The sequence below is a fragment of the Aedes albopictus genome, chromosome 2 (genome assembly GCF_035046485.1).
Source record: "Aedes albopictus strain Foshan chromosome 2, AalbF5, whole genome shotgun sequence".
Lineage (NCBI taxonomy): Eukaryota > Metazoa > Arthropoda > Insecta > Diptera > Culicidae > Aedes > Aedes albopictus.
In genome coordinates, this window is record NC_085137.1 from 74,261,218 (window position 1) to 74,285,563 (window position 24,346).

At 39.5% G+C, this 24,346-nt stretch overlaps 1 protein-coding gene across 4 annotated transcripts; it reads left to right on the top strand.

Annotated features, from left to right (window-relative positions):
* The first annotated feature begins 3,282 nt into the window (after window positions 1-3,282).
* On the top strand, window positions 3,283-20,489 carry LOC109427581 (protein phosphatase 1B). Of its 4 annotated transcripts, none has more exons than XM_029871603.2 (3): window positions 3,283-3,488; window positions 17,560-18,819; window positions 20,347-20,489. In XM_029871603.2, the coding sequence occupies exons 2-3, from the start codon at window positions 17,725-17,727 to the stop codon at window positions 20,416-20,418; spliced, it is 1,167 nt and encodes a 388-aa protein (XP_029727463.1). In that variant the 5' UTR covers window positions 3,283-3,488; window positions 17,560-17,724; the 3' UTR covers window positions 20,419-20,489. The 4 variants fall into 4 exon arrangements, with proteins under 4 accessions (XP_029727463.1, XP_062705943.1, XP_019558706.2 ...); XM_062849959.1 differs by lacking the exon at window positions 3,283-3,488 and adding an exon at window positions 3,558-3,574; XM_019703161.3 differs by lacking the exon at window positions 3,283-3,488 and adding an exon at window positions 17,391-17,502.
* The last annotated feature ends 3,857 nt before the right edge of the window (window positions 20,490-24,346 follow it).

Below are 24,346 nucleotides of genomic sequence, written 5' to 3' on the forward strand. Positions count from 1 at the left end.
GAAAGATTTTATAGAAGAATCCCTTGAAATTACGTATAAGAATCCCAAAAAAACACATTGAGAAATCTACACAAAAAATGCTTTTTGACGAGTTTCAAGACAGTTAAGCGGAATCCTGCGAAATTTAATTCCAGAAACATTCTTGGAGAAATTCTAGAAGGAACCCCTTTAGTAATACTAAAACAAATTATACAAAAAAAAATCCTTGTTCCGTGCTGTTGTGGTTTTTCGTTCATATTTTTTAAAGAATACGTGTGCATTACCTGGTGGAACGATGTTTGGATAACCTTGTAGTTTGTTAGAGAACTTTGTAGTTTATTTGGAGAATTTCAAGTAAAATTACTAAAGCTTCTTTGATAGATTCTTAAGGTCAGTCTTGTTAGAATCCCATATGGCCGCCACAATTGCTGACTTTGGCTCACGATTTTGAGCGCACAAATCTCTTCGTAATCTTCTTACAAGTGAGCAAGGACAAAACAAAAAATGCACTGTTGTTTGAACCTTGTTATGCTACTTGAGATTTGTGCGCCTGAAGTTCTCATGCACTGTTGAAGCGGCATTTCATGGGGTTTAAAACTGCACTCGCAAGGTTTCTTTTTTGGAAAAAAAATCCCTCGGAGTATGTATGTGATTGTATTCATTCGTCTTTCATAAATTAGTGCTCTATTCCTACGTGGTTTTCTACTGAATTTCCAATACTTTTTTCTGGTTTTGCTTCTGGACTATTCTTTAATTTATTATCAACACGCATAAAAATGACGCTTGTTCGAAACAATAAAACGCATGGTTGATTTTCAAACTGAGAGTTTACTCATTCAAAAGTTATATTTATCTGCTTATCGAAAAACAACCAACTACCATTATTCCATACCACGTTAGAAACTTCATTTGTTTCTACAAAATGGGGACCATAAACATGGCCCAGAAGCACTTAAACATCTTTAAAATTCTTACCCCAACATCGCCACAACGAGGAAGGTGTATCAAATTCATCACTGCAACTTCCAAGTGCAGTTTTGGCCGTGATAGGTAATGCGCAGGTACTCAAAACAGCATCCGCAATAAGTTGGTCGGTTTCGTCTTTTTGTCCTTTTTTATTCGATACAACATCCGCTTGCCGAGCGTCTAAAAATAGATTTCCGATCTACCGCAGGAGCTGCCGTCACCAACACAATCACATTCCGGCTCTGTTAGTTGCGAAAGTGCAGTCGTTTGAAACAATCCATTATTTTATGTTGAAACTACCAAATCTAAGTTTGGTCTAACAAACTGTCAACAATTTCGACAAAAAACTATTTGTAAACTAGAAATCAGTTTGCCGCTATAGTAAACTGAAAAATCGATTGATTTGAACTAGAATTTTGTGAATTATGTGCGTTTAAAATGTTCGAATAATTTACTTATTTTATTTAAATGTCAATACAATTAACTGAAATATGTATTAATAATAAGGTTCTATAAAACTTCAAAATAATTTTAAATTCGTTATCTAACATCACCATTCCCAATTATTTGTTTATATTACATATTCTATGGGCAACCCAAACTAAATTAGCGTCATCAAAATTTGCTAGTCGCTGTTATTAAAGGGTGATACGGTCAAAATTTGGTCACACAATTTTTTTCATAACTTTAGACTGCGTACACCAAAACAACTAATTTTTGGACCAGTAATGCTACATTATATGTAGCTTATACCATAAAATTTTCATCAAAATCGATTAAGTATTGGTTGATATATAGATGAAACCATCGACCTACCTTTTTAAAATTTTGTACAAAGGTGCTCCATAGTAAATTTTCGGAAATTTAAGGTCAGTAAAGCACAATTTTGATTATAGAACAACCAATACTGCTCCGATTTTTATCAAAATTTTACAGTATAATACTATTATGAAAATACGTTCGCAGTAAAATTTTGAGCTATTTTGTATGAATACTTTCAAAGTTGTAGCAGTTTGAATATGAAAAAAACTGACCGGGTGCCACTTAAGCAAATATAACTTTGTAACGGCTCGATCAAACTGAATGAAATTTTTACACAACATTTTGATATGCATACTTCACATACAGAAAAATTATCATTGAAATCGGTTAAGTATTTCTGGCTCTATAAATAAAACAATCAAAATGTGTTCTTATTTGTGAAAAAAAAATTAAAATTGCAGATCTCAGGGTTTAACAATATCTCCGCAAATACTGGACCGATTTTGATGAAAATTTTATGGTACAAGCTACATATAATGGATCATTACTGATCCAAAAATCAGCTGTTTTGGTGTACGCAGTCTAAAGTTATGAAAAAAAATGTGTGACCAAAATTTGGCTTGACTTGACAAAATTTGACAAAATTTGACCACCTAAACAAATATAACTTTGTAATGGCTGGATCAAATTGAATGAAATTTTTACACAACATTTTGATATGTATACTTTACATACAGAAAAATTTTCATTGAAATTGGTTCAGTATTTGTGGCTCTATAAATAAAAGAGTAAAAATGAGTTCTTATTTTTTAATCCTCCTTGTACAACATTTTAAAATTGCAGTTTTCAGGATTCACAATATCTCCGCACATACTAAACCGATTTTGATGAAAATTTTATGGTATATGCTACATATAATGTACCATTACTGGTCCAAAAATCAGCTGTTTTGGTGTACGCAGTATCAAGTTATGAAACCAATTGTGTGACCAAATTTTGACCGTATCACCCTTTATTATAATTACATGACTCTCACGCTATGCATCTATCCAAAAACAAAGGAAATAAATTGCATCACCCAAGTAGGAAAACTTTATGATTCACCTCAAATATCCATTACCAACAGAGGCAAATCTACCAGGAATCGCCCGTATTCATGTAAATAGATGCTGCAACACATATTCCTGTCTGATCGTGTTCCATCGGAGCATCAAAAACCGTTTCACTGACCCTCCTACGCACCTTCCGCTCCCAGAATCTGTATAGTCATCTTCATCGCTGTCGTCATGAATGACGACATATTTGCATGTGCAACAACAATAACTTGCTGTATCATACCTACATCTTTCTAATCGTCACACGTCCATCATCGTCTCCTTACTGGCATCGTTTGAGAACTGTATACAACAGCATAGAATCGAGGAGTATTCATTAAATACGCTGAGAAAAATTTCATCTGTGAGCTTGACGTAGTTAATGAATGGCCTCCGTAGAAGCGATTCATTGCTTGTGCTTATGTATAAGCCAAATGTGGTCGGTCGTCGTAAGAGTACTCTCTCAGAGCCAGTAGACGGTATGTGACCGGCGGGCCGGCGGGATGGATACGTGTAGTATCTGTAATCAATGAGCTGTTCTCGTTCGTTTTATAAACAATCGATCCGAGTCTGCTCAGTGTTTGGCGAGACCGAGAGCGCACCACTGGCTTGGCTTGTTGGCTGGCTGGTTGAATGCACTTCTTGTTTTGCGAGCCAAATTTACGTCGCTGTTTAGTATTTTGTTGTGTATGTAGTGCTCGAAGACGCAATTATTATGTGGTGAAAGAGGTTTACAGTGTAGTTACCGGGATCGATAATTTAACATTTCACAGGTTAAAAGGAAGCTACTTCGAAACACATTTCAAATTAGTGAGGATAGGAATGTCATGAACATGATTCAAAAAAGTGTTGTAACAAATTCTATTGGAAATCTAGGAAGATTTTTTGCCGGATTTTTACCGGTTCGTAATGAGTAACTCTTGCTGAGACCGGCCAACTATTTAAACTTTATCATTAAAAATATTTTAAATGATAAGCCACAACATTTTATGTCGATTTTGATCAATTTTTGGCATTTTATTCGAAAAGTAATGTGTAATTCAAAAAACCAATCTAAAGTTAATTATTACGCAACAAATAAAAAAAATGTCTTTTTCTCACATCAAAAGTTATCTGCAGCTTTGTAAATAAAAACTTTCTGCTTTTCATCGCACACTGGGACACAACGCTGTTTTGGACATACTAGACTTCTAGTGCTCTGGATATCCTTCCTAGAGGTTTGGTGTCTTCAGGGAAGTGTCTTGTAAGAGTTTGCACTAAAATCTGGTTACATGATATTTGATCTAGACTAGTTGCAACTGATCTAAATTAGTTTTAGCTTTCTATAGAAGCGTTCTAGAAAAAAAAAACTTTCCGCGAAGTTGTTCATTCTGCTAATCGAAAAATTGTTTCACATCATGTTTAGAGTTCAAAAAATTGTCCTCAATTGCTAATTTTCATTTATTTTCGAAATGATTTCATACTAGTTTATAACAAAAGCCCCGAGTTACCCCACTTTTCTTTCCTCATAATATCGATGCTAGTGGTATTGACATGATTTGGCCAAAAAAATAGCTGTCTCCACCTGCTGCTTCATGAGTTATTAAATAAATTGTAGATCACCTTTTTTAGTTATTTTAATATAAGAAAAACCTCCAATTTAGATTTTTGTTATGGAACCCCTGGGCTTGGATTATATCTTCCAGGAAGCTTTGATTTCAGGCATGTGGTCGATATGCTTTGCAGTAATGATTAGAATAGCTGAATGTATAATCAATGGCAAACAATTCTGTAAAAATCAGTTCTTCAAGTCATCTGATATAGTTATACTGATCATGATGCTGCATAGTATATCAAACATTTGTCGAAGTCATTTATGTGCCGGGAAAATATAATTCCAAGTTGGTGAGAATATTACAAACTGAGGGAGGGTAATAGGCCCAGTCAGACCCCTGAATGGGCAATGTGGGTTAGTGTATGGGAATGCCATTGAAGGTTTGTAATATTCTCCGAGGCTTTCGAAATCCAACAGGGCGCGTCCCCGGGTTGCGGATAGGGGGAAAAGGGAGATTTTTCGCATTTGTACTGTAATCAGCCAATGTGATATTATCTCCTATGGTGTTGCAGTGCGAATGAATGATCTCATTCTATGGGAATTCGAACCTTGTAATGTATTGTTTATTAACTTCAATTTTCTAAGCTTGACAAGGTTATGAAGACAAGCATGAGATGAGAGAATTGCCTAATAGGAAAGTCACATCAGCAAAGCTTTTACATATGCAAATGCTATCCATGGGGTCATGTCTAGCATTTAATATGTATGGCAATGACTGGTTCTTACCCAGCAGGGGTACTACAAGACCACGCGAACAATTCGATTAAAGGCTTAATTGGGGATAATATATTTTCCAGAACTGAAGGAACATTTTTTCCGGGCGAGTCGGAGAGAGTGGAAGTTTCCGTTTGTTATAATTGACAAAATAAACAATTGGGCGTTTTTTCTTTCTATGACTTGCTTGGCATTTTGTGGATTATTGTTTTTTTTTGGTTTTGGAAGGTATGCGATTCACTATTGAGCCTTAAAATTATTTTGCATCTGAATAGCATTGATATTGTCAAGTCTGTACCAACACCCTAATCCCACACCAAAATACCCTTTTCCTATCCCATGGCGTTTATGTGGTCAGCAAAGACCCCAAGTAACACAACTTGTTATAATAATGTATATAATACATGCTTCATACAAACAACTATGTTTTGTTCTCACTATGGAAAACTAATTTTCATACACTTATATCACCGAAAAAGCGCAAAAAATGGCGGCTTATAAAACATCTTCATGATGTTACAAAAGATGTTTTTCAATACATTCTTATAACATTATTAACATTAAGTATCGAATATGTTCTCAGCAACATCGTAAGAACTTAGTTGCTGGTAGCAAAAACATCACGATTTATCAAATGAATACTGCAAATAATTGTGACATCTATTATGTGATATTTAGTAATGGCTGAAAATAATGTTCAAACCTTACATTTCATTTGTAATTTACCATCTCGATGTTCGATCACTATGACTTAATTTCATGTGCCATTCAAAATTTATGGTGAAATAAGCACATTCATTTTTCATGCATTCATTCGCTTTCCATCAGATAGATAACAAGAAGGGAGGTTTTGGTCATCTCTCTGGTTTTTGTGAGATTTTTCAACAAATTTTCAGACATGCAACATGGTGGCTACTTGACACAGCATCGTCTGGAAGTTTTGAAATGCTACTCTTAATCATTGTAATAAAGATGTGCTTGTATTCGTTATATATAAGGCCGTTACAAATATTTATTTCACTTTTTGTCCCACCACTCTTTGACTGGTCGAGGGGGGGGGGATAAAAATAATAAAGCATTTAATTTGAAAAATATTTAAAACTCATCGGATTGGTTAAAGAGTTTCGAGCAAGACCCCAAATTTTGATAAATATTTTTTTATCTGCCCCCTCAAAATGCTAAATCCAGCCAAAAATGTTTGAAGGGGGGGGGGCGATACAAAAAGTCAAAATAAAATTTGTATCAGCCTAAATAAGGAAATTAAATCACTTCATTGAATGTTTGAACTGCACTAGAGAATTTTTTTTTATAGGAATCTGTACATGATCAAACGGCTATATATACAAATATTAGTGTGAAACATTTTAGCAGGCACTGTAATAAATCAGTCTTGATAGGAAAGAATACAGAATATTAGAATTACGTTTTAATAACATCGGGTGTACATCACAACAACATGTTTGTCGAATACTACTTGAATCGAATGAAATACATTGAAATAACATCATAATAACGTTTTTGCAACATCTTTTTCCAAATAGCATACAACGATGTGATTGTTGTTTTTGAATACCTGTTTTGAACATAGGTATAACAATAACAAAGTTTTAGTGCGATTTCTTACTCCAATCTAAATATTTTGATTTTTAATGTATCGCGGAGTTAAAATTAGTGTTTTTAAGTGAGATTTAGCTGTCACGTAAGTACTCGAAGTGATTTTTAGATAACATATAAGGCTTGACACTGAGGTGAAGTTCAATGTTGACTTTTCTCTGCTGACCCATTAGGACTTAAGCGACTTCCGCAATCGCCAAGAATTTTAGAGAATATTCCTATACCCATTAAGCAAATTTGGTGCCTGGATGACAACGAAATATTAACTCCAGGCAATCAACAATCGCAAAGCATTAAATATTAGTGTTGGATTAAATGGAAAGCTTCAAGTGCAAATGATTTTTCATAAAAAAAATGTTTAAATGAGTGAAAAGATATAGCGAATTGATGAACTTATACACCAACGTACCGAACTCTTTGCAAGTGAGTGTTCCCATCCCTGATCTGTCATAGGATTCATAAACACAGTTGGACCTTAACGGAACAGTATTTAATTCGATTTGTTTAAAAGACAATTACACCGTCTTCGACCTTACGGCCTCTATAGACTGAACCGTACTAACATTCGACAACGGACAGCACATATAACACCCAGTGGCCCAGTGGAGAATTTTCCGTTTGACGAAAAGTTTTCCCCGACTGGAGCGGGAATCGAACCCACACTCCGAGGCTTACGAGACACTTAAACGACTGACGCCGCTAAACGCTCGGCCACGAAGCCCACTCACAGTTATTCCACTAATACAACCAGATTTAACATCGCACACCTTTCTAGACTAGAGTTATGGAAACTTCAAACGTGTATTGAAAAAAAAAATGTAATAATTAATGTTGAATAGGCTTTGACATTCAATTTCACAACAGAACACGTGCTCGATGCTCAATCCTCAAACTGAAATTTAAATTGCCAGAAGAAATTCATGTGCTTCGGTGGGAATCGAACACACGTCCCCAATTTGGCTAGACAGGCGTTTCTATTCCTCAAAACTACGGAGACTTTTGACCATCTTCATTCCCTGAAGGTGTAGAGTAGCGTGGTTAAAAATATCGTTTTTGCTCCACACCGATTATTCGATTCGTAACCAGATTCTAAGCCTTCTCCCAAAAAATGAGCTGATTTGGTTGAAAATTGAGAGTGCACAAGCCCTTCAAAGTTTGTATGGGAATTACTATGGGAAAAGGATGTTTTTCATTCAATTGACCGTAGCATTCCCCCAAGTGCCCTAGAGTGTTAGTTGACCCTTGGTACTCCTAGGCTACTCTATCAGCTACAACATTGCCGTAAACCACATTGAAATCGGACGCCTCATTAATTAGTTATCGATTTTAATCCAACTGCAGACACTTTAACAGAGATCGTTCAATTTCCCAGCAGGCAACATAGCTGCACATGGGCCATGGCGCCAAAGATAGCCAATGAAAGTCTATTAAAGGTGGGGAAGAAGATACTTGGTGTGCGTGAGATCCGTGTCTGGTGCAAAACATGTCACTACTACAAGCAAAGCGAGCTCCCATAAGAACGCGTGTCAAATAGTGACGTCACTATTTGTGTTTACATTATACTCTCATTGAAAGATAGCACACATAAAACATGGCTACTTTCAAGGCAAATTGCAGTGATGCCCATCGAATAGTGTAATCATCATGATCAAAGATTTTCATTCTGGATAAAAATCGATAACTAATATAATGCGGCATCCGATTTGAATGTGGTCTTTGGCAAAGTTGCAACTGATAGAGTAGCCTAGGAGTACCAAGGGTCAACCAACACTCTAGGGCACTTGGGGAAATGCTACGGTCAATTGAATGAAAAATGTCCTTTTCCCATAGTAATTCCCATACAAACTTTGAAGGGCTTGTGTGCACTCTCAATTTTCAACCAAATCAGCTCATTTTTTGGGAGAAGGCATAGAATCTGGTTACGAATCGAATAAGGCGCCATCCACAAATTACGTAACGCTCTAGTGGGAGGGGGGAGGGGGGGAGTGCAGCCCAGCGTTACGGCCCATACAAAAAGTTTAGGGTTTTCATACAAAAAAGCGTTACAGAGGTTGGAGGGGGGGTCAAAAATTTTAGCGTTACGTAATAAATGGATGCTGCCTAAGCCGTGTGGAGCAAAAACGAGTTTTTGAACCACGCTAGTGTAGAGTGTACTTTCAGCCCTTGGCTGGTTCGTCTCTATGCTAAAAAAGGTTAAGCGGTTAAGCTTGGATACGTTATAATTTTGCCAAACCTTCACATGTTTTGGAACATAATTGGAAGCAGGTTATCTTTCAGTTGGGACGGAATGAAGAAACGCTATTTTGAAGGGTTTGTTTGTAAGTAAAAGTGTGAAAAATGCGTTACATGCTCTATTCATAATCGAGTTGTTGAGGAGTCTATTAATAGGATGTTGATGGTTTCTGTATTCGATATAGATACGGTACACACACGGTCACTTTGCGTCCCTATAGCACTACCGGGAAATATCCATCCGCCATATCGCATCACATCTCTCGTTAGCCATCATGATGATCAAAGCACGTGTGTGCAATGTGCATGTGTATATTTTAGCATCATGATGCGTTCGTTCATGTAGTTCGTGTGATAATGCTGCTAATTGCATAAGTACCTAGCTAGCTAGACAGTAGCGCTCTCGGTGAGGATACGTCTGCTGACACCACATCAGCATTAAAACTGTATGGTGTTATGTGTTGCACTTTGTGCTCTACCTATTTAGCTGTTTTATCCTATGTACCGTATTACCCCGCTAATACGACACCGACTGTTGTCGAATAACCGGGGTAAACTTTTAATTCGACAAACTGGTCACCCTACACTATCTTGCTCATTGAAATTTGGCAACTCTATTTTTGTTTTTGTTTCGATTTCTGGATTTGTTATGAAACATGATTTCAACAGATATTGCGGTGGTACGAATGAAAAACTTGTTTTTCCACGATTGTTGCCATCCTCAATTCATTCCGGTTGGTCTTCAGGTGATTTGGGTGTCGAATAACACTAACTCAGAACTTCCGGAATTAGTGGCTGCAAGAGGAGCTGCTACTGATGCGAGTATAAGCGCAATATCGAACTGTTTTGCATTTACAGTGTACATCGCTGTGACATTTGAACACTTTTTAATTCGACATATGTCGAATAAACGGGGTACGAATTAAAAAGTGTCGCATTAAAACGTGTCGAACCATCGGGGTAAGACGGTATTCTGTGTCAGCTGCGTGCAACTACAATGTTATCGATGTATACCTATACGACAACAGAGTAACCTGTAATCCTTCAATATCCTGCAGCTTCAATCGATAAACAGTGAATGATGCACTCTATACTATATTCAGTTTTTTCAATAAGTTTCAATTCGTCATATTTAAGCCTCCTTAGCCCACCCGTGATTGATGTGAACTGGTATTAATTACACTTAGATCCAAATGAATGAGGGTTGCTCCACTTATTCTTTACACAGCTAGTTGCGTTTGGTAACTTTTACCGAAATCTCAACTGCTGAGCGTTCGGTAACGGGTTTTTAACGAAATCCTGTAAAAAAATAACATCTCGGTAAAATGTTATTGTTTATCTGTCAAACTCTAACAAAAATCGGTAAAAGTTGCTGCCATTGCCGAATGTTTCCTGTAAAACAAACTTAACGGTTGAGATTCCGGTAAACATTACCAAAGTTGGTAATTTTTACTAACTGTGTAAGTGCAACTTCAACAGCTCATATATTTTTATTAACAATGGTGCTGGTATACTGGCATGTAGCGGTGTTTACAGTTTTCCTTTGAGTTGTACGGATTAAGAAGTCTCTTTTTTTCTATTTTATTATTGATGGGTCTCCAGTTAGCCTAGTGGTTTAGGCTATGGATCGCCAATCCACAGACGGCGGGTTCGATTCCCGTTCTGGTCGGGAAAATTTTCTCGACTCCCTGGGCATAGAGTATCATTGTACTTGCCTCACAATATACAAATTCATGCAATGGCAGGCAAAGAAAGCCCTTCAATTAATAACTGTGGAAGTGCTCAAAGAACACTAAGTTGAAGCGAGGCAGGCCAAGTCCCAGTGGGGACGTCGTGCCATAAAGAAGAAGAAGAAGAAGTTATCCGACAGATTAAGAGTTTTTGTGATACTACCAACATTTGGACCTTTTTCATGAAACATGTATTTTGTAAAAGATTGCATTTGAAAAAGGGTCCTGTCAGCAGGACATCCATGCGACAATTTATGAAACGATGGATGGTTGGTAGACGACTCAAAACCAACTTTTTTCATCAGCCTTAGAAACGTTCCTTTTTCAAGCATCGCTGTAGAAATCGCTTAGCCCCTTCTTTTAGCGAACCTCCCCCTGCAGGGGGAGGCAACAAACAATAACAAAACACGCCAGCCTATAGGCTAGGCTAGGCTAGAGAGGGCTAGAGAGCAGTTAAGTAGTTCCGTCCGATATCACTCTTGTTTACTGCAGCCAGAGTGGTGTGTGCGATGTGAGTTGTGATTGGGTTTCGCGCGTTCGTCCGTTCGTTCGGTGGATCTGATGGTGGTGAGGTCATCTCTATTTCTGTTTGCTTCCCACGAGCTTGCGAAATAACAAAACATGCCGGGCGCACAGATAAGCATTTTGCTGATGATTGGTGGTCAAAATTCGAACTTTTGAAAATGTTTATATTTGATATATTGAAGAAACACATATTTTTTTTCTTTCTGGTTGAACGTTACAGCTGTGGTTTCTCACCGATATTTGATTCCTGGAGTGCAAATGCATCATTACATATTTTCATTGATTATATCACATTTACACCTTTAGTACACCTCTAACGATTCAGCATTCCTCGGCTACTTTCAGCCAATGTAGGGCCGCGGTCACCAAAGTGCGGCCCACATGTGATGGCCAATTCGGGCCTGAGGATCACTGATGTAGGGTATGAGTGCGATACGTAACCTCACGATCCCAAGTTCATCCTATTCGAAAACAAGCGATTACGGCACCGTTTCATTCCGTTGGGATCTCCAGTTAGCCTAGTGGTTAAGCCCATGGATCCCCAACCTGAAGACGGCGGGTTCGATTCCCGTTCCAGTCGGGAGAATTTTCGACTCCCTGGCCATAGTCACTATTGTAAAACATTGTAAAGTGATTTGTTGATATCTTTGTCATCTTTCATTCAATTTTAATTCTTCTTGGCTTATTTGAAACAAAATGAATGATACTTACTGCATAGACATTGAACCACACATATTTGTTGAAATTTACATACTAAAACTTAACGTAAAGTTGCCTCATTTTTTGAAGCGTGGTAAAATGTGCTAACTTTACATAACATTTTTATATACAAAAATCGTTAAATGCGTTAAGTTGAAGACATCAAACGTAAATTTAGTTAAATATCTTTGAAATGAGCCAAAAATAATTAAAATTGAACTATAGATGACGAAGATATCACCAAATCACTTTTCCATGTTTTACGAAAGTGACCCCAAACTTTTGGCCGATACATCATTTTGAGGGGTTACCCCAAACTTTTGGTCGATAACATCAAGGATTAATTTACTTAATAACTTTTTTTCTAGATTTTTTAGCTAAGTTCTGTAAAAAGCAGTTGAAAGCCAATAGAAAATGGGTCATATTACCGCTCTCATTTTAAAATTTGGTCGACCCAACTTCCAGCGACACTGCCGTAAGTTTATATTCATTTTTTAGAAAATTTGGCAACTTTGGGTTAAGTTTACATACAATTTTTTTTGAAAAAGTTTCTTTTAAATCATGTTCAAAGTTTCTTTGACTTATTATCTTTTGAATGAAACCTAGGGTTTTGAAATCGGACGCAAATTGGCGGAGATATGGGCCTAAAAAACTAGGAGTGGGTAATGTCTGAGACATAACCGCAATGTTGACGTAGGACAAAGGCTGGAACGAAATTCCGACTTCAAAATGGGCCTTATCAGTTGACGTCTTAAATTTCAAAAATTATTTAGTTTTGAAGATAAATGTTCATTTAATCGTTCTTTGAAAGAATTTTTATAGAACGGATAGAATTATTAGAGTATTGAATGGCGTTATAGATCATAGCTTCCCAAACAACGTTTCAAGATGCAACCCCAACCACTTGCAGGCACACTTCAATTGTTCCACGCAAAGTGGGGTGACGACATACTGGGGGTCGCAAAAGCAATGTTTGGAAAGCGAAACGTTAGATAATTTTGAAGTTTCTCGTGATTTTTTTGGATTCGGCATTACGGGGAATGCCTTCAGGGAAGAGCAATTAGTGGCCGGGCCGGCTTTATTGTTGCTAAGCTTTCAGTCTGTTGCTTTTCATTACCCGAAAATTATCCGACTAATAACTCATAAAGAATAATTTTTGGTAATCCTGAAAAGGACCGTTTGATTAATTGACTATTCTAGGAAGGAAACGGTATGAATCCACCATGCCATCAATGGGTGTTGGTTTTCTTGGCACTAAATGCAGGATGCCACCGAAAACTGACCCACCGCTTACTGCCGTGGATGCGATTCCTGGTTCTATCAGTTGGTGCTCAGCTGTGGAGCTGACATCCACTCCCCTTGATTGATACAACGAAAATGACGAAAAAACAAAAGAAACAGCTTTTATGCCCCTAGATAAGCTGGTGAACCACCACCCATTTGGCTGGCTTTCCAGTTTATTCATACGACTAATTAACCATTGACTAGAAAATTTTCGTCGATCGAAGAAAGTAATAGAAGTATTGAATGGTAACGCTCATTTTAAGTTGATAAATTAGAATGAATCAATGTTTCTCGCAAAATTGTCCCGATAAAATAATGCGTTGATAAATATCGAGTAGAACAATTAGTGTTTGACTTCGCTGTTACTTCTCCACCAAGCATTCAATATTTCACTTTGCGCTTGCACTACACTTTTCTTGATCGATGGAATAAAATTATCCGCCGAAATTAAAGCCGAAACATTTTCGGTGATCCTGAAAAAGACCATTTGAAAAATGGACGATTTTGATGAATTCTTCATGTCACGCAATGCGTGTTGGTTTTCTCCGCGCTCAATGCTAGGTGCCTTCGAAAAATGATCCGCCGCTGGCTGCCGTGGTCAGTGGATGAGATTCCTGATACTAACAGCCGAGCGTTGACGCAATTGAAGTGCTGCTGCCCAGCTGTAGAGGTGACATCCTCCTCCACCCTCCTTGACTGATCCAACGAAAATGACGAAAGAAAACAGAGAGCACAGCTTTTATACCCCTAAATTAGCAGACGAAGCTCCTCCCATTTGGCTGGCTTCCTGTTTATTTCTTTGGTTCGCGTTGAATGCCGGATACCGTCGAAAATTGCCCCGTCACTTGCTACTGTGGATAAGATTTAGGGACCGGCTTTACTGTTGCTGAGCCACGAGTATTCAATCTTTTACTATTTGGTCCCACTACACTACATTTTTCTCGATCGATTGAACAAAATTATCTGATTACTAGCTCGTAATGCATCATTTTCGGTGGCCCTGATAAGGAACGTTTGGTTATGAATTCACCATGGCAAGCAATGCGTGTTGGTTTTCTCCGCGCTTAATGCTGGGCCACCGAAAACTGACCCACTGCTTACTGCCGTCGATAAAATTAATGGTCGTCTTCACTCTTGCTGATGAACGGAACTGTCTCTCACTTTTTGGTCGCAACACTATTCTCGATTAATGGAGGTCCAATCATTCTTAACTCTTTAGGAAATATTTTCTGTGGTCCTCAAAAGGGCCGTTTGAATTATGGTCGATTTCGATGAATCCTACATTCCACGCAACACGTGTTGGTTTCAGAGTTGATGTACACGTGCTGTAGTCCCATGTACGGGAGCCACATTGCAAGCGAGCTCCCAGGAGCACTGTACATTTTGAGACTGAAAGTTGTGCGCCTCATTTTTCTCAAGATGTGTCTCATGAACTTCGTCTCATGCGCTGATTAAATTAGAAAATTTCACGACAAAAACTTCCTAAACGAACGAGAATTGAAACCTTAACCTTTGCATTGAGAGTCCCTAGTCGTATCGCATAGACCAACCAGACACTTGAGTTGTGTACGGAAAAAAGTTATTGATGATCTTCGTTACCAAGAAGTTGCTTTTCACCTTAGAAACCAACAGCTCATGCAGCACATGAGACGAGCTCCCCGGGAGCTATGCGCTTAGCTCGCACCCACAGAATTTTCGTGAGCCTCCTAGCAGCGCAGCACACTGCGATTTTGAAGAGCTGGGAGATAATTTGGTGGGAGGCTCGCTGTCACATTTATGTACACATGAGCAATGGGAAACTCTGGTTGGTTTTCTCCACGCTGAATGCTGGACGCCTTCGTAAACTGGCCCGCTGCTTGCTGCCTTGGATGTCGTCGCTAGGTTGGTGTGTGTTGTTTCCGAGCTGGAGGTGACACCAACCTCCTTGACGGATCCAACGAAAATGACGAAAGAAAACAGAGGACAAAGCTTTTATATCCCTAGATTAGCAGATGAAGCTCCTCCCATTTGGTTGGCTTTCCAGTGTATTTTATTTGCATGCCCCGCCCGCACGCACCCATACGCTCCAAACGATTAATCAACCCAGAAATGGGTAAATTTTCTTTGAAAGGATAAAATAACCAAAATATTAATTCGAAAAATGTTAGAATTTAACATTGTTTCACTCATAACGACTTATTATGAAAATGCGTTGCTAAATTCCAGGTGGAATCATTAGTGACCGGCTTCATCATTGTTGCAGAGCCATCAAGCATTCAATCTTTCACTTTTTGGTTACACCACACATTTCTCGCTCGATGGAGGAAAATTATTCGATTTATAACTCTTGTGGAATTAGTTTCGATGGTCCTGAAAAGGACCGAGACGTATGTTGGGCAAATAATTTGCATTATTTCACTCCGCCACGCTATGCTTGTTGGATTTATCTGAGCTGAATGCTGTATGCCGTTGAAAACTGGCCTGCCTCTTGCTGCCCTGGATGCGATTCCTGGTGATATCGGCACGATAGTCGAACGTCATCGCTGGGTTGATGTGCCGCTGCTTAGCTAGAGGAGACATTCACCTTCGTTGATTGCTCCAACGAAACCAACGAAAACGAACTGCTCTCTCCTCGACGATGGCCGAAATGGAACTGACAATCAGCTCTCGCATGATCGCATTCCTTCCTACGTCGTAGTTGCTCTGCACGATGTACACCAATCAGAGAGCGTTGGTAGACTGAACGAGAAATTTTGTTCGCTACCTATATTTATAGATTTCGGCGATTTCAATGTCTAACTTTAAAACAATTTTTCAACTATTTATCAATGATTTTCAGGTTCACCGAATATTACAAATTAAACGCGTGAGTTTCATCTCTCGGATAACGGGATATTTATATCATTTCGTTTAGTAGGAAAGCTACTGTGAGCGTTTAAAATCTTTCACTCAAACGTAACGCTCTTGGTTTCATAAATTTTGAAATGACACCGGGTATAGAAAACAGAGACGTAGTCCTACGTCAAAAATGACATGTTTTTGAGGGGGTGACCCCAAACTTTTGAACGGGAGTGTAAGAGGGTCCAAATTAGGGTGTCCAAAACAGTGAAAACGGATGCTTCAAAACCAGTTATTTTCATCATTTCAGCCAGAAATGACCTTGTGGGTATTTTTGACGGGCAGTGGAGGCTTTTACGGTCACACCAACATCTTATATATATAAAAATGCAGTGGCATACGTGGGACCGCGCATAACTCGCGAACGGAACGTCGGATTTGGGTCATCTTGGTTTTGTTCTGTTAGTTTTTACCCAAGGAAGGTTTATGAGGCAAAAAACATGGAAAAGTGTGAGTATTTGAAAATCGATTTTTCATGCAATTTGCGTACGAGGACTTGGTCTTGGCTAGAAACTTGGAACATCAAAAACGCAGTAGGCAAGACAAAGTTTGCCGGGTACAGCTAGTTATCATTATGTGTAAAACCCTCTAAATCTGTTTTATTTTAGCTTATATTCAAACTAATGTCCTCTAGGGGTCCAAAATTTGACCGCTACCCAACCTGTTAGATATTTCTCCCGTCTGTTCAGCAGATTATCCCCCCAATAGTTAAAAAAACAGCGTTGTTTAAGAGTCCGAGTCCGAGAGTCCGTCACCTTGTCGTAACCCTCGGCGAAATCCAAATGAACTGGAGAGTTCACCCGAAACCCTTACGTGGTTGTGCAGATCGTCCATCGTGCCTTTGATGAGTCTGGCAGCTTCCCAGGGAAGCATGTGCGGTCCATATTGTCATTGACCGCCATGAAATCAATGAACAGGTGATGCGTTGGGACTTGATATTCACGGCATTTCTGAGGGATTTGCCGTTCGGTGAAGGTCTGGTGTGTTGTCGATCGGCCGTCGATAAAGCCGGCTTGATAATTTCCCACGAACTCATTCGCTTTAGGTGATAGACGACGGAAGATAATTTGGGTTAGGGCTTTGTAGGCGGCATTCAAAATGTTTATCGCTCTGAAATCATCTCATTTTAAATGGTCGGCTTTCTTGTGAATTGGGCAGATTACTCCGTTTTCCTGTTATCGTTATTCATAACATTTTTTTAATCGGAACTACCCAGAATATTTTTTACATTTTTTTTTCATAATTATGTGTTTATCAACTGCTAATTATGTCAGTAAGAAAGAGCTTCAAATGTTGTTTATCACATAATTTTGACCAGTCAGTTTTGCCGAACAACTCGCTGTGCGGTGGCGCACGTCGGCCGTGATACGCGCTGATGGCTAGGCACATGGGATTAATTGGGAGCGTTCCTCTTAGCTGCTTATCACAAAATGTTCGACGAAAAAACGTTCTCTTACCGGTATCTTTCCTTTATTTTTCCTTCTTGCAGATTACACGATTCCCGGTAGGCGAACCGATTTAAGGGAAGGTGTGCGACATTCGTTTCGGGTGACCCGCAACCGCCACCAGAATCAATGGTAGTAGCAACTGCAGCGTGAGAGGACTTGAACCGGAATCGTGTCGTTTTGAACTACTCACCACAAGCCACGTCGAGATGGGTGCGTTTCTGGAGAAACCGATGACGGCGAAGCACAACGAGCATGGCGAAGGCAACGGGCTCCGGTACGGGGTAGGATCGATGCAGGGCTGGCGCTGCGAGATGGAAGATGCACACTACGCCAAAACCGGACTAGGGGAAGGGCTGGATGATTGGAACTACTTTGCCGTGTTCGATGGTCACGCGGGACACAAGGTGGCCGACCATTGTGCGAAGAATCTACTGCAGTCGATCGTCCGGACACAGGAATTCAGCAATAACGATATCACAAAAGGTATTCACGCTGGGTTCCTCAAGCTGGATGAATCCATGCGGGACATTCCGGAATTGGCATCCGGAGCGGACAAATCCGGAACCACCGCGGTGTGTGCGTTCATTTCCAGCCAGAATATCTACGTAGCAAATTGTGGAGACTCGAGGGCTATTCTGTGTCGTAACTGTGCACCGATATTCTCCACCCAGGATCACAAACCGATCCTTCCGGGGGAAAAGCAGCGAATCCAGAACGCCGGCGGATCCGTTATGATCCAAAGGGTAAACGGCAGTCTGGCGGTGTCCCGGGCGCTAGGAGATTACGACTTCAAAAACGCCAAGGAGTTGGGCCAGTGTGAACAATTGGTGTCGCCGGAACCGGAAATTTTCTGCCAAGACCGGGATCCGGCCGATGAGTTCCTGGTGCTGGCCTGCGACGGCGTGTGGGACGTGATGAGCAACGCCAACCTGTGCCAGTACGTGCACAGCCGGATGCAGATCTCCGAGAGCCTCGAGGACATTGCCAACCAGGTCATCGATACCTGCCTCCACAAGGGAAGTCGCGACAATATGAGCATAATCATCATAGCATTCCCCGGCGCCCCGGTCCCGAACGAGGAAGCCATCAAAAAAGATGAGAAGCTGGAAGCGACGCTGCACAAGCGGATCGAGCAAATGATCGCCGAGATGGGTACGAACGTGGAGTACGCTATGATTTTGAAGCGGTTGAGCGAGGAACACATTCCGGACCTGCCGCCGGGCGGAGGTCTCGAGGCCAAGTGTTCCTACGTGTCCAAGGTGTTCAAGGAGCTGTGCCCGAAACTGGCCGACACTTGCGAGGTGGGTAGCTATTGAGGCAGCCGCGGGGGTGGTGCAGGTGGTTTCTGGACAACGCGCTCGGCTGCCGTAGCGCGGCTGGCGAGGTTGAGGCAGGAACAGCGGGGGGAGGCGGACGAGTTTTTAGCGGAAATAACAAATGAGCATATAGATGTTTAAGCAAAAAAAGAAACACGGGAAAAGGAGAGCATGAACGTTCCGAGCGTGAGATAGAGAGTGCCAGGTCACAGAGAGTTGTAACGGTTCAATAGAGTTATATATACATAAATGTAACATTACACACAGGCATAATCAGAGAGTTTTCTGCTATATAAAATAGGTTGTCACGAATTTTCGGTTCACATTTTTATTGCCGGACGTCTTGTAACTGCGAATCATTGTGTATAAACAGTATGTGTGTGTAATTGTAGAACTTGCTCTACCACCACTCGGCTATATATTGTATGTACTGAAGAATAGAACGAAGCGTCGTAAATTATACACATTGATCGAAAACAAAATATCCCAGCTATAACTATTAATTAAACAATAAAAGGTAAATTTGGACGCTTGTGTACGTGATCGATCATTAGGTGATTAGGAGGGGAAGCGAGAAGTGGGATGGAACGATGAAGCGATTTGTTTCAACATTTTGTTTTCAGTTAGTTGTTCAAGATATTTAGAGATCACTATTTTAAGTGAGGAGAACTCCTGTTCGAATTTCTGGTTCAAGCATATAATATTTTCTAGTGGAATCATTCCTGCTACTATAACCCCAAAATGAAATCCTGGAAGGAATTGCAGTGGTATTGCGTTTTGAAATCTTTTGTCTCGACCGATGGTGCTCTAGAGCAAACATGGGTAGTAGATGGTTAATTAATGAAAAATATTTTCTGTAAGAAAATTATTGGTACTTGTCGCCGCAATCAAATCTTGCTGAAGATTCCAGAAATTTTGATTATACCTCTACCTCTCAGAAAATCTTGATAAAACGACTCAGGGAGTCGAAATTATCAACTCGAATGTTGACATTTTTCGGATAACAAACCAAAATGGTGTGCTAGACATACCTGAAGCCTGAATTTCATAGGCACAAATGTATTGAAAATGGATAAATTGCTAAAAAAAATCACGCTATTCCGGTAGGATTTAAACCCACGTTTCATTTATTCAATAAACAGGGTGCGTTAACCTACTCCCCACAGAACAGGTAACGATTCTGCGGAGGTGAAAGCCAACCAGAATTCAATGCCCACCTGACCCAACGTTCTTCAGATGTGTAGAAATTATTAGAAGAGCGTGAAGTGATTCTTCAGGACGTTTTTGACGATCTACATTTTAAGGAGGTACTTCATTTGGAATAAAATAATTTACGAAACTTGGCGTTTGGTAGGCCATACTTCATACCAGAAATTCTACCTTTTGAGAGAATTAGATTGTTTGTTTTAGATCTAGTAAATGTTCTGTTTTTTTTGGTTTGATTTATCACGTTTAATTGTTGTAGTAATTTCAATTCGACATAAACTACAATGTTGTGTTATTAAATTGCAGATCGATGCGGTAAATCATCCAAACAACGATGCAGAGGCGCTGATCCCAGAGTTTTTCGAAGAATTAAACTAAATCGATGTATTAGAATAATTTATCTGCTACCTTTTTGTAAGAAATATATGGTGAAATCGTTCCATTCCATAGTCTTTTCAACACTGGAAATATCCCGAAAAATGAGCAGCCAAAAACCGCCAACAAAATAAGTACGTCATCAACATCATCATCATCATCAGTGTCTGTGTGTGAACAATCTGCAAATCGCGCTCTACAATTGATGTGAAGTTGAAGCATCATCAAAACTTTTGGATAAACAAAAAAAAAACGTCGTTGTCGGCTTGTTCATACTAAATGCGAATAACAGAGCAAATAATTGGTCAAATGTTAGAGACAACATTATTATTACTTTTGGGGTAAAATTCAATAAAATTTGCGCGTAAGAAGGTGAAACTAAAAACATTCAAATCATCAAGCAACAATAGCATTCATGGGAAATGTAAGAAGCTTTTTTTGGTAGAAATTGTGTGAAATTTGATGGATTTGATCGTGTTTACTTACATAAAAAAGTAACAAAGAAAGAAGGAAAGAAAACAGAATATATGATGCTGGAATTAAGATTAAATAGAAGCATAATGGTAGCGAGCGGAACATTCTCACAAAGAGGAATGAAGAAAATACAATTAATTTAAACAAGCGAAAATGTGGTGTCATGTCTTTACAAACGAAGATTGTCCCCCCTTCTACTGCTACAGGGGGGTGATCGAGGAGGGAATCAGATACTTGTATGGTGATCGCAACCAGTTCAGATACCCGCCTGCCATACCTAACCATCTGAAGTTGAAAAAAATTCAAACGTTCATACTCGCGGTTTTGGAATAAATCTCAGGTCTACCTACTGTCACCTGAAAGTTTTATAAAATTGCGTTATGGAAGATACAGTGTATCGGATAGTTGTCTTTGCAGGATTTTCTACCACAGGCGGTCCAATGTTTGTGTTTGAACCAACTCCACGCACGAAATATATTCCGCGGGCATCTGCGTTATTGAGTATTCGCCTTTGATACACACCATGTTTTACTGGCGTACAGCAGCTCATAGATTTTACGTTTTTGTTGAACATTCTGATTTAGGGTGCGTTGACTTATCTTCTTGTTTCCTAAACTTCTATGAGTAGTCCTCGCTTTCTTTATCTATGCACCTACGTGCCGATCTTAGCACCGCCATTTTGAACACCTATCCTTGCCTCAATCTAACGACGACTCGGTTGGTTTCAATCAAGAAATGGCTGTTCAGCACGCTGTACGAAAATGCCTCGTACTGTGCTTCAATGAGGCCGGTGATTTTCTTAGGGGTTTTCACGCCTTTGTCGTTTACATGCTCCTAAATAGTTCTAAAACTTTTCAATATTTTGGGATCTGGTCGTCCCAATATGTTTTTTTTTTCTACTGTCTGTTGTACTGCCCCCACTCGCATAACAGTCCCATTTGCAAAAAGTAGGAATTGAGAAAACGGCATTTGAAGTTTGAAAACTTGTTTCCATGTAAAACTTTGAAAAATCGCCAAAGTTCGGAAAATATTTCGATCATCTCGAAACTTTCTTAGATTGATTTGCACATGAATATATAACTGTAAAAAATATTACAATCATTGCAAAGTTGTTCTGTTTTGTGTTACGTAACACAAAAATCCATGATGGGACTGTTATGCGGGTACTTTTGATATGGGACGCTCATAACTTGGTATTTTTTTCACACATTGACATAAATATTCGTAATTTTTATTATTATTTTTGGAAGTACATAAAAAATGGTGACTATTCATAACGTTAACTCAAAAGTGATGAAAAGTCAAATGGGACTGTTATGCGAGTGGGGGCAGTGTAGTACTGTGCCACAAATCCATACATAAACGTAACTTTTGATATAACTGTATCTTCCGAACTTTCCACGAACAGATAACCGCTAGAAGTATCTGTTCCTAAGGACGAATATCAAAATGTAGAATTTAGTACCTATGTATTTTCCTTTCGAGATATTTTTCGAACCTTTTGTTGTTAGGTTTAGTTCAGAGTAATGTTACGTAATAGTTTATACCTCGATTTACCTACTTAATAAAATGAAAAAAAAAAAGCAACCGCGCGAGAAGTCTATAGCATTAAAGAGAGAAAGCAAGCAGAAAACAAACCCAGAAACGGTCAAATGTAGCTAAATGAGATTTGAATACCTGATATATGCTTGGGAATAAACCATTATATCGTCTGCATACACTCCATACATATTATAGGAATAATTTGTTCAAACAAAAAACGGGAAATCGTATAGAAATATACCTACACAAAACAGAAAAAAAACACTACAAAGAAAAAAAGAAATCATCTTGAAGTTGTTCGATTTGAGTGAGATTGAGAAGTCACCTCTCCGAACATTATTGTGTGCGCACGCAGCATCAGACACATCTGATCAAGAGCGCCAAGAACGAGTTGTGGAGCGATCATCGTCCTCTCGGGAGGAACAGAAGAAAAAAAAAACTTTAAAAACCGTGTAATGGAATATTAATGAATACACTGATTCCCATTTATCCAGTACATACATACAGACAGACAGACAAACGGAGGACAAGAGGAGAAACCAACAAAACAATATTGTAAGAATCTGGTATTTATTATTGAAAAGCAAACTTGTAAATGGACAAATTGAACAAAACAAAATAGAGTTGGTGTTTTATTACTAGACTTGGTTGATTTCATTTGTGATGACATTCCTTTACTCCAGACTGGATAGGAAGTGATAGGCAAGAACATGGCCATTTGTGGAACCTTCTTCCAACAAATGGTCATGCTCTTGAGCTGCAAAATGTTGTCCATCTGACTTCAGCCAGATTGAGGAGGGTCGCCCCAAGCTTCTGTTTACCAAGGAGGTGCGATTCAAACAGCGTCTGTGCTGGTATTCAGCGGCTGAGCATAAAGTGCTTCTCCATGGAAGCTATACCTAAGGTGGCAGCCCCACCACGGTGGATAGGGAACCTTAGGCCAACAACCTACTGAAACCCAAAAACCGTTACAGAAACAGAAAATGAAAGATAACGAACTGATTCAACGGCAATGACTTTTAGCGCGAAACAACGGACAAGAATTGGAACTTGGAATGTATTAATCCTAGCCCAGCAGGGTAAACTGACACAACTAGTCAATGAGGCTTGCTGTATGAAGCTGGAAATCTTAGGACTAAGCAAAGTCCGTTGGCTGAACTTCGAAAAACACAGATTGGCGTCGGGTCAAATTCTGCTATACTCTGGCCTACGAGGTGAACACGCTCCCCTCCACCATTGTGGAGTTAGTTTCCTGCTCAGCGCTCATGGCCCACTCTGCGCTCATGAAGTGAGAATCTATTAATGAGAGGATAATTGTAGCCAGATTCAGAACACGGTTTCGAAACCTTACCATGATCCAATGTTACGCGCCAACCGAAGCTGCCGAATTGCAAGACGAAGAAAACTTTTACATTCACCTGAATTCTGTCCTGGACAAGATTCCAAAAGGTGATATCAAGATCATTAGCGGAGCCAGCATTTTCTTTTTTCTTACTCACTCTCCTAAACATACACGAGAAAGAGAAAGATAGAAGAGGGGACAGCTTGCCTCCTCTTTCATCTCGCTCTTTCTCGTGTATGTTTGGGAGAGTGAGTAAGAAAAAAGAAAAAGCTGGCTCCGCCAATGATCAAGATCCTCATGATCAATTTCAACGCGAAGGTTTGTATTGTTAATGGGGGGATCGCTCTTTCCTCATCGACCAGTGCACAAAGTTATGTACATGGGTTTCCCGTGATGGCTTCACGGAAAATCAAATCGACCACATCTGCATCACCCGAAAATGGAGACGGAGCCTTCTTGATGTGCGGAACAAACATAGCGCCGGCATTGCGTCCAACCATCATCTCCTAATCGGCGAGATCCGACTGCGCATTGCTAGTATACATCGAAAGGAGGAGAAAATCGGGCACCGGT